The sequence below is a fragment of the Ictalurus punctatus genome, chromosome 23 (assembly GCF_001660625.3).
Source record: "Ictalurus punctatus breed USDA103 chromosome 23, Coco_2.0, whole genome shotgun sequence".
Taxonomy (NCBI): Eukaryota; Metazoa; Chordata; class Actinopteri; order Siluriformes; family Ictaluridae; genus Ictalurus; species Ictalurus punctatus.
In genome coordinates this window covers 15,327,506-15,339,058 of record NC_030438.2, presented here as the reverse complement: position 1 = coordinate 15,339,058, position 11,553 = coordinate 15,327,506, and the positions used below count along the sequence as shown (strand labels likewise).

The following is an 11,553-nucleotide window of genomic DNA, read 5'->3' as shown; positions in this document are numbered from 1 at the left end:
CACTCACCGCTGTGTGTGCTCAGGTGCATTTCCAGGGCACGAGGAGTGCCGAAGCTCTTGTTGCATTGTGGGAAAGGACAGATGCTGGGGGTCTGATGAGGGTTCACTTCATTCTCCTCAGGTACACTGTCCGGGTCCCTCTGCCTCCCACTGCAGTAGTACATCAGATGAGCCTGCAAGTTTCTCTCACTTCTGAACCAGATTCCACAAGCCTTACAAGGGAAGATGTCCTCTGAAAGACATAGCGATGTCAATATAATGAGCACAGGTTCAGTTCAACAAAATACACCGTACTTTGTAAGTTTTATTGCATTCAGATTAAGGTAACTGGGGACGTTTGCAAGAAAAATTGCAGATAATTAATGACTTTTTATCGATCCTGTCCCTTAGTATTATATATTTTATTACTGTACTACCTGGCCCATACTAGGTGGCATTATTTTTCAGTCAGACGTTCTCTTGAACAGTTTTGTCCGGTACTTGTACTGAACTTGAAATGGCACAGCAGCTTAAAATGATGCCAGTAAGTTGGTGCCCTTACCTCAAGGGCAAACTAAAACAGGGCACCATCTGCCAGTAGTAGCCTTCCTGTCTCGCTGAACCCTCGATAGCCTTTATTAAGTCAACCAACCGTGTTTACACATGGCTTGAATTTATGCAATTAACATAATGGGAAGAATGTTTGTTGTAAACTACACAGAAGGTCAGTTATGTTTATCCCCGGATCCCTGGTACAGAGGTTAATGTATGGATAACTGACACATGCAGCAAATTGCTTTTTATAGGTGTGTGTACGTTACGAGAGCCGAGTTGGCTCAGCTGGCCAAAATACTGGCACAAACAGCCAGGGAACAGGTGAGTGTCCATATGCAACACCTTTGCAGCCAAATTTACTGCAGGAAGCAGTTCTATGACTTCATTAGCGTACTACGTGTTTGAGTCCATCGCCGTTTTCGTTCGGTCTGTACGTACAGCACTTTTACAGTGTAGAAATGTTGATGTTTATTGAGCAAGATTTAAGTGTTCGTGCCCTTACTGTTAACGATGGCGGTGGGGAGAATGGACGCCATGGCGGCTTGCTGTGGGAGGAGCTGGATGGTGTCGAGAAGGCGTGCTGGGTACATGCCCTCGCTCAGGGACATGTGATTGACCGAATGCAGCCGAGAGTCAAAGTCCACAACGAACGCCACTAGCTCCTCGCCTTCCATTATGTTCTTAGTGGTGGTGCACCACAGCTGGCCACCTATCAAACATAAAAAAACCCACACAAAATACATGTATTTAACATACATGTACATGTATTTAATACATGTACAATACATGTATTTAACAACATTTTGCAAAGTGCATACTGCTGTGGACATCAATCCCCCAAATAAAAATGTCACACAAGTAAAAATCAACCTATGAATCAGGAACGAGTGACAGTCATGTAGGTCTTTTGAACTTTCTAGTATTAACGGACACCCCGGAAAGAAGTCCTGCTTGGGGTTCAGTTGGTGTTAGGTTAAGAATTAAAATAAGGCATAAAAAGCTCTACTGACACCTTTATTTATTATTACAAAATTTCTCCGGTCGACGATGAACATCACTGCAGTCCTTGACTTTTGAGAAGTTTATCTGATTAACGTTTAATGACCGCAAAGAAGTCGCGTAAGACTGTAGTGTCTTGTAATACTACTACACCAAGAAAAAAAAAAGTTGTGTAATACTTCTGTTTTTTTGTTGTTGTTGTTTTTTTTAGTTGAAACGCTACTGTAGTGTTATGAACATATTTATTAACTTAAAAAGAATAGAGAGTGACAGCAGAGAGAGGGGGAGGGAGGGAGGGAGGGGGAGCGGATAAGAGGGAAGGTTTAAGCTCAGATAATATTTATCACTACACATGACAGGGATTTCAGCTGCTCTTCATTTTCCATTCAGGAGATTAAAGTTTTTAATATGACTATTTACCAAAATCTGGCTGCCGAGATAACAACAAACTATGATACGCCGGTGCTAAATGGCAGAATTAGGACATTGTTTCAAAGGGAAAGCTGGACAATTAATTAAAGCGCGCTGTTAGCTTTCAGAGACGTGCAAACACTCCGACAGAGCGTCAGAATGAAGGAGGACCTGCGATTCCCGTCCAGCTGTTGGCTCAGGAAACGGGGTGGAGGGAGGCTTCAGCAAGAGCAGCTCCGCCACTGTCTTTTACAAATGTTTAGAATAAAAAGTAACCTAAAGTGAGGTCACTACGTGAACTCGCGCTTGCTTTGCGACTGCCGTGGCGTTTGTGCGTTATGTATGTCCGTTTAGTTTCGATCCGGTTCCGGTTTGAAGCTCGAGTCTCGCATGATAAAACTGGAGAGAATGTATGAGCGTGTGTATCAGCCGGTGAATCATATTCCTCATCATCATCAGCTGGATCCTGTCACCGACACCACACACTGCCTGGAGAGACTCTCTCAATCCTTATCTTCTAATTAAAATAACAGAACTCCCACTGCACTCGGCAGCAGTTAACATCAGCGCACATCTGAACTGTCACCTGCCACAGGGAGAGCAACTCAACACCAGTCAAACCCCCCCTCGAACGCGCAGAGACGTTTCATTAAGAGCTCATCACGAACACAGCAGGAGCCAGGAAAAGACGTTCCTGAACCGATCTGTTGTCAAAAACTAACCTGGGCTTGCAGTTTTTTGTTTCTTGCAAAATATTTTTGGAAGTGTTCGAGGACCGAATAATAAATGCTTAGAGACACTTTAACCTTCGTGAATAAATCCAGATTTAATGAATACTGCGTGCAGATTAGAAACGCCCCTAACACCGCATGCCCCACCCTCTTCAGTGCTGCATTTGCATACTAGAACGTGATTGGTTGTCATGTTTTATGATGAAATAGTCTCAAAAACCTGCTGTGAAACTGCTGCAGTGATGTTTTTCCACTTGGATGAACTGCATCCTCTGAAAGGATTCAATCTTAAAGAAGCTACAACCTTTGGGATGAATTTAGCATTCTGGGAAATATATTAATCGTGCACATTTTATATAATGGCTACAATTTGGACGCTGATATATCAGGATATGAAAAAAAAATATGGCTTTGCTTTTAGTATTTAATACATAGCTAAATAAGAGCGTTTAATACTTTACTACCACCGATCTTCGATGGAGTTAGATCACAGAAGGATAATTAGCATTGCTATTATTATGGATTAGGTTATTATTTGTGCTGTACTGCAATCTAAACATTCCAGAAGAAATACCAAAAACGATCTGCATCCAAGGCTAAAAATGCAGCGCTCAAAATGAAGGAAACGGTTTAAACACACTTCCACTGTTCATTGTCGGTCACATGGTTTCAGTGATGTTTCTGTATGTAGCACAGACGCACACACAGTGACACGGAATGACACGAACTGATTTTTAAGCCAAGTCCCAGCACGTGGAATCGAGACTGCTATCATTATTATCTGTGTTCTTATTTAATCTCCGCTGTGTTTATATGTACGTCTACGCTGCGCTGTTAAGCCGAAGAGCACATATATATATATATATACATGGAGGAGAAGACAGAGCTGAGCTGCAGAAAAGTGTAATTTGCGCCTGGCCTGGGGTGCTTTTTTTTGCCCAGAGCCTTTGTGCGGCGGCCAGCGCAGCCGCTATGAAGGCTATTGTGTTCCTCCTCCTGCAGCGCACCTGATAAAAGAATAAAGAAGTCTGACATATTCCAAAAACAATGGGGGAATTAAGCGGAGACAATAAACCAGCTGCTTCATTTAAACAATCAAAAACCCCCGGCATCCTGTACCAAGTCCAGATAATTAAAAAATGCCTCTACATTCCATTCCCTCAGTATACCGTGCAGTGGCTCTCGTCGCTCCTGAATTTCTCTGCCTCTCGTACTTGCTGTTCGCAGCCTAATAATGGCTTTAAACGCACAGTTAAAGACGGGGACATGAAAGCACGGAAGATGTAAATGACGGAATTACACATCTAAGTGCTCCATAATGATGAATCGAGCCGAATCACAGGAGTGCACGTATCGAGGCGCTGAGATTTCAAAAGCAGCCATCACAGGCCGCTTTAATTGCTTTGACTTTGCAGGAGAAAGACCTCGTAGGAACGAAGAAGAGCCGAGCTACTTTGTGGAAGTGCTGAAATACAGTCACGCCATTCCAGCACTACAGTCATATCTTAATGAAAACAGAAACAAATCTCTCTCTCTCTCTCGCTGGGAGACAACAAAGTGGCGAGGGACGGACAGAAGGGGGAGGATAATTAAACTGGCCTGAAGACAGGTATTCAAATGTTTGTGGATAAACAGCGCAGGACTTTAATAGTTCGCTGTAAAACTCGTAGTTAGGCGCATCAGCTTTTGTTTCATCCATCTGTCCCGACAAATGACTGCAGCAGAAGCTGGAACAGGGGCCCAAGCACCATGGCGCACAAATATAAACTCACTGCCTCTGTTCTAGCAATTACGTAACGCTTCATTTCAACAAGAAACTCTAAGCAATGTTAAGACAATAACACAGTAAAATGACCGAGGTGTAATTTAAATATTACCAAAATACCCCGGAACTGGCTGTTAATTCAATTCAGGACTAAAAATAGTTCCGATAAATAAATAATGCATTAATTAAATTACACCGTGTGCCTACATGTTAATAACTTCCTAAATTCTGGTGTAAAAAAAAAACCCCACGCTTTTCAGCCACTTAGCACTTTAATTAACAGCATGTTCATTAATTTATGGGTGTAATTTTACTCACTAATGGTATGAACATGTGTTAATGCAGGCATTGATTATTTGCCCATATGCTTTATTAATAGCTAGCGGTAAAAATACATTTTTGTCAACTTCCTTCATATCCATCTGCATTACTTCAGACAAAAAGCACGACACGACGGACGCTCTTATAGTGATGTTTATTTTGACGGTCCATTTGTGAGACCTGAACTGGGTAAGTATGTGTTTTTGTAAGTGTCTTGTGTGTGAATGATGTTTGTGGTAGCTATTTTGTTGCCTTCTTGACCAGAGTGGGGGGGGGGGGGGGGGGGGATCTGAAGAGATCCGTCTCTCAATGTGACTAACTTAACGAACGAAATATATGTAAATAAATACCATTACAAACACACAACCAAAAACAAACCAAGAGCGAGTGGATTTTCATCATTTCTGCATTCCTACGTTCGATCGTTTACGCCCAAACCAGTCCCATGTGTAACGAAACTTCGTGCATGCATATTAGCTGTAGCGCTCACTGGTGGTTTGAATGGGTTTATTTATTTATTTATTTATTTATTTATTTATTTATTTATTTATCTTAAAAACACATTTTGAAAAATAAAATCCCCACAGTCCCCATTTCGTACAGGTTTATTTTTACAAACATAATCCAACACTTCATATATTACACATTATGTAAATGTGTACAATGATGTTTTGGATATTTACACAAGCCATGGAGCTTTTTATTCTTTCACTTTCCATTCAGAATCCATTTTGATCAAAATTACCCCGAGGTTGAAGTTGATAATATATATATATATATATATGCTGCTCGTTTTTGAGTTCGTTTGGGATTAAACCCGAGTCACCAGTCAAAAAGTCTAATAACTACAAGAAGGCGATCAGTCTTTGATATAATGACTCTGATCGTACTGGATTGAGATTTCCAACGCTGGATACTTGGAAACTGATGATCTCCTGGGATTTTCATGCACAACGGTCTCTGGAGTTTACACAGAATGGTGTGAAAGACAAAAAACATCCGAGGAGCAACGGTTCTGCGGGCGGTAACGCCTTGTTGAAGAGCTGACAGGACGGCTATGGTAAGCACTCTGTACAATGTGCTGAGCAGTAAAGCATCTCAAAATGCACGACACGTCAAACCTCGAGGCGGGCGTGCTTTAACCGCGCATCGGGTTCTACCACTGTCAGCCAAGAACGTGAATCTGAGGCTATAATGAGCACAGGCTCACCTAAACTGGACACTTGGTGACATTTGGAGAAATAAATGACCATACAATGTTTTTTTTAATGCATTGCACTGCTTCTACATCATTGACTGACTGGATAACTGCATGAAAGAGCGGGTGTACAGGTGTCTCTATTAAGTGGCTGTGGAGTGTATTTACATCTCACCTGTGGTCACTGCATGCAACCTTGGGGTAACCATGGGCAATCGACTGTCCTTTTCCTCTCACGAGCTGACATGCTCATGCTGATTTCTCCTTTACAGTATCGGAAGGATTCGTCCGTGTCTATACGCGCAGGCCAGTCAGGTGCTTGTGCAATCCCTTGACATTTCGAGGCTCTACAGCAGGTCTGCCCTTGAGCTCCATTCGACCTCTGCAACTGATCCTGCATGACACGTTTTCAACCATCCTAAGTCGATCCTCACACACCACTCCACTGTTACACTCCTTCCACTGGCTGCTTCAGATTTAAAACACCGATGCTTGCCTACATCGCCAAAAACGGACCAGCACCCACCTTCCTCAACGCACTTATCACACCCCACACTGCACCACGCCCCCTCCGATCCTCCAGCACCGCTCGACTGCTCCCACCGTCTCTCAGCGTACAAGGAAGGCATGCATCAAGCATGCTCTTCTGTTCTGGCACCGATGTGGTGAAATGAACTTCCCCGAACAGCTGAGTGACTGACAGTCTTCAAACAACGTCCAAACACCTTCCTCTCCCTGAACTACTTCAATTAGCCTCAACAGAGTTTTTAGATTGATGGGATTCTTAGTCCGTGACCTAGTGAGCCAGTATCAGGATGTATTTATTGATAGAGACTTCAAAGCACTTCAGTAAGCCGCTCCGGATAAAGCCGTCCGCCAAACGCCTTAAATGGTGAAAGGTTGCCATTTTGTGCATTGATCCAGAAACTAAGAACACTCATGTTTTGTCCCCCCCCCCACGCATCCCTAATGATTTCTGTTAATCTACATATAATAAACATACATTTATCCTGTGCCTTATGACAATTATAAGAATTAAAAGAAAAAAAAATCCATTAAATGGCTGCGACCCATAGCAGTGGTTTATTATATGATGCAGCTTCCTGCAGAAAGATAAAGTATGAACACTGGTGCAATTAAAAGCCTTGATTTCAATGCTAAAATACAGAACTGAATTTGGGAATTCATGTGAAACGCCACGTCCAGAGCTGGATGTTGGAATGCAAAGCTTTCTGAAAGTTTTTTTTTTTTTTTTTTTCTTCTCATATTTAAATCATCTTTATCTAATGCTCAGGCTGAAAAACAAAAACCAAAACAAAACCCTACAAAGTATTCAGCGTCTGGAAATAGCGTCTGGACGCGTATACTCGGACGATTTAGAAATTAGAGACTGAGAATATGCACAGTATTGAAGTGTAGAAACAGATCATTTAAGGTTTGGTTTGCAGGTGTGTTTATAACCGACAGGGGGCACTCTTCTCTTACTCGTCTCATACTTCTGAATGTTCTGCTTTTTCACCAAATCCGTAGAATAACTGACAGAAAGAAAGGAAAAAAAAACATCTGTACACATTTTGTAACGGATTTCACTCTTAAAGGTCATATTCAGATATTTATATTAATAGTAGTTATCTGACTGTGGGGGGAAAAATACACAAAAAAAGAATAAAAAAGAGACAAAATATGCAATAATAATTCTTCATCATGTGACAAACATTAGGGGAGATATTATATATATATATATATATATATATATATATATATATATATATATATATATATATATATATATATATATATATTTACCAGCGAGTCATAATCCAGAAATGAAAGGTCTTTGAGGGAGAAGCACGAGGCAGAAGCGTGACTACATCTTTCAACTATTTTCTTCCATCTTTTCTCTTTGAAAAGAATTCTCTCAGTCTCTATAATTCCACACACACACACACACACACACACACACACACACACACCCCCAGATGCACGTAGGTACACAATTACAGCTTAGAAAACGATCCCAGCTTCCACTTCCCATCTGATAAAGGAAATGTTTCAGAATATTAAAAATGAGATATTCTTCCTCATAATTAAACGCCGTTTCTGTGATAAGTCCCCGGAGATGCGAGCGGCTCTTTTCATAGCTGACTGAAAATGATATTTGCTGCGACTGATGAAATGAAGAGCGTAAAATGCGAATTACTAGAAACCGTTTTTACACGTCAATTAGCGCGTTATATACGTCAGTCAAAACGTTGAACATTTCTGGACACTTTCTGGACACGAGAACGTAAATCCGTTCAAAAACAAAGAAACAAATGAACTAGGGCACACTGAAGCTGGGCCTCGGTCGAAAGCGTCGCGTTCGTTTGTGTTATGATGGATATGTTAATGGTTTAGAGTGAAGTGGGTGCAAGACGATGCGAAAATCACATCCGCACAAATGAAGTCTTCAGAATTGGAAATCTTTTCCACGCCGGTCGGCGTTACGGCGTGAAAACAGTGGAATGTCGTCTCCTGTGTGATCGTTTCTGATGTGTGATGTCCAGCTTCCTGTAACACCGTGTTAACAACACACACCAACAATAACGCCAGCACATGTTCCTAATGACTGTGCCACAACCTCAGGTTAGATGTGTGTGACTCAGAGGCCCTGCAGCCACACACACACACACACACACACACACACACACACACACACACACACACACACTTTCTCCATGAACAAAAACACACAGTTGCTTTGCCTTTCTCTTTTTTCCCTAAACTGGTTGTAGCCAGTCGACATGTGTTTACCGAGGCCCCTGCTGAGAGGCACACTCAGTGCGTACACACACACACACACACACACACACACACACACACACACTCTATACACACCCCTTTTGCCCATTTTGACCAGCCATATTAATGGGACATGAGAATGCCGGCGGCAGCAGTACGAGCCCTGCGCCGGACCCCCAGCTGTGCCTGGTGGCCCGCATCCCCCTACCCAGCATGCCTCACTCCGGGGAGCAGGTGAGCCTAACAGCCCTCCTCCAACATGGCTGTGTCTGCCGGCCACATGGGCTCGTGGAACGCTGCCCTCTAGCAAATGGGAGACCTGCACACAAAAAAAAAAAATCGCTGGAAAAGGTCCGCCTGGGCGTTTTGGCGTCAGTGGGAGACAGAAAGCGGCAGATTGATGCATCTGTCAGCCATTTTGGAAGATGACAGATCGCCACAACTCGGGCTAATCGAAGGAGAGCTGACAAAGACGTCGGCTCAGCCTGCACTGGCACGATCTGGCGTTCAGAAATGATGAGGGGGATAAAATGGCAACTCGACTCCTTGTCACAGAGACACTCCGCAAAAGCGGCCCAGAATTGGAGCATCTGACAGATGTTGGCACGATCTGTCAATCTGGAACCGGTCGAGACGACGAAGGTGTGACGGTGAATCAAGCCATCGCTCTTATTCCCTTATCCACCCCGAGAAATACCCCCGAAGTGCTCCGAAACAAGTCCGAAATGCCCCAGTCCAGCCCTTCACCTGCCTTCCCCTGAGCTGTCCCATCATGCCCTGCTTCTGTGTCCTGCAGTAATTCCACATATTGCTTGTAGCGGACACTAATCGTGCCCTCTGACGCTCGGTGCCGGCCGGAGCGGGTAACTGGTGGCTAAAGGGCCTAATTGCATTTGTCGGGCTGGAGCGGAGGGAGGGTGCCCGCTGCCCTTACCCACTGCCGTTCTGCCATCCTGGCACAGACCCTCGGCTGCCCCGGGTGGTGCGGCGTGGCCATCTGGAGCCGACATCTGTCCCTGTGTTGATCGCGCGGGTTTTAGCACTTGATCAAACGCGTGGCGACAGGAAATTGCTCCTCTCCCCGCAGGAAAAGGCGCGAGGCTTATGCGGGGGTAATAGAGCAGAACAGAGAGGCCATGGAGGGAGAGAGAGAGCGAGAGAGAGAGAGAGAGAGCACTGCAGTGGCAACAGAGACACTACCATGTGAGGTGCCAATTATGTGTGTGTGTGTGTGTGTGTGTGTGTGTGTGTGTGTGTGTGTGTGTGTGTGTGTGTGTGTGTGTGTGTGTGTGTGTGTGCGCATTTCAGCCCAATCCAGAAAGTTGACCATAACACAAACTCTTTCTCCGTTTCTCTAACCATCCTGGAAGGAGAAACAGCACCGAAATCTAAATCCTCTCCAACATGTCTGCAGTAAATGTGATGGAAAATTAATAAAAAATTCAAATAAAAAAAACTATTTTTGTTGTTGTTGATAGTCTTTCAAATTTTAGTCACACAGTGATATCTTAAAAAATTTTAAAAAATCAAATAAAAAAAAGGATTCGAAGCAAAAGAAATGACTTGGCTCTGTTTATGTGAGGAAGCCATGTTCGGCTGTGTAATTAGCTACTGATGTTTGGTATATTTGTGTTCATTTTTTAAAATTACTTATTATTATTATTTTTTTTTTACCAACGCACAAACGATTCCTCTAAATAAATGGAGCAGATGGTAAGCGATTTCCCCCGTCTTCATCCAGAAAAAGAGCTTACTGCACCTTCGGAGGTCTCAGCCGAGTCATCGATATCGTTCTTAATTATTTGAATGTTTTTTTCCCCCGAACAGCTGGTCGAAATAATTGAAATGCTCAAAACGCACGTCGGTAAAATCCTTCAAAACGACACGATATTTGCAGGCGCGTCTATTACGAGTCGACAAGTGGCAGAAACAAACCCCCAAAAAACTTTGCATTCTTGAAACTTTACAGTAAGATGCACGAGAGTCTGTGAGCTGTGCTCGTCAGAGAAGCGGATGAAACGTGCTGGAACATTCTTTTAAATACGTCAATAAAAAATCTCATCCAGGAGAAGCTGCTGAAACTAAAACACGGCTTCAGTGATGAATGAGGTCATATGATGAATACATATTTGTATATATTATATATATATATAGTGCCTATGACAATAACATGTGAGTTTAACATTTGAGTGGGCAGTGTGAAGACCAAAACATGTGCCCGAAAAACGAGCTGAATGTGTGTGCATGAACGTTTGTATTGCGTGTGTGTATGTATGTGTGTGTGTGTGTGTGTGTGTGTGTGTGTGTGTGTGGGGAACAATATGACCAGGGGAGGTGATAAAAAAATTATCAGCGAGTGTGTTTTCCTGTTTGGTTTTAATCTACATTTAATTAAATTCTTATCTGCTGTGTGCTTATGGCTGCATTTGAATGGAGCCTGTGCATTCATTATGAATGGTAAAATTGAAGCGGCTACATTGTGTGTGGCCCAATAAAGCGCCGCCGCACTCGCTCGCAAGAGGCACGTGCGTAAAAAAAAAAAAGAAAAAAAAAAAGAAGAAAAAATAAGTCAATTAAGATGGGTCTTTAAATTACGGCTGTATCAAAACAAGGGGCGGGGGGTCGGCACTCTATAACAGAAGGCTGACAGCTCCGAGTCGCAGCGCCGGTGTTAATATACATCATATTCCACGCAGGCAGTTGCGTTAGGAGGGTTGCTTTATTGGAGAGCTCGACCTCCTGTTTCAGGTGATGATAGGGGGCAAAGTCGGAGAGGGAAACCGAAACAGGTCGAGGTAAATGGGTTCGTTACG

General features: G+C 43.1%; 1 protein-coding gene across 1 annotated transcript in view; it reads right to left on the bottom strand.

Moving 5' to 3' along the window:
• The window catches only part of zfpm2a (zinc finger protein, FOG family member 2a), a 173,425-nt gene that overhangs the window by 3,426 nt on the left and 158,446 nt on the right, over positions 1–11,553 (bottom strand). The window contains exons 6-7 of the mRNA XM_017453833.3: positions 1,037–1,243; positions 8–232 (exon numbers count right to left, since the gene is read on the bottom strand). Of these exons, the coding sequence (XP_017309322.1) occupies positions 8–232; positions 1,037–1,243 (432 nt within the window). The remainder of the gene's footprint in view (positions 1–7; positions 233–1,036; positions 1,244–11,553) is intronic.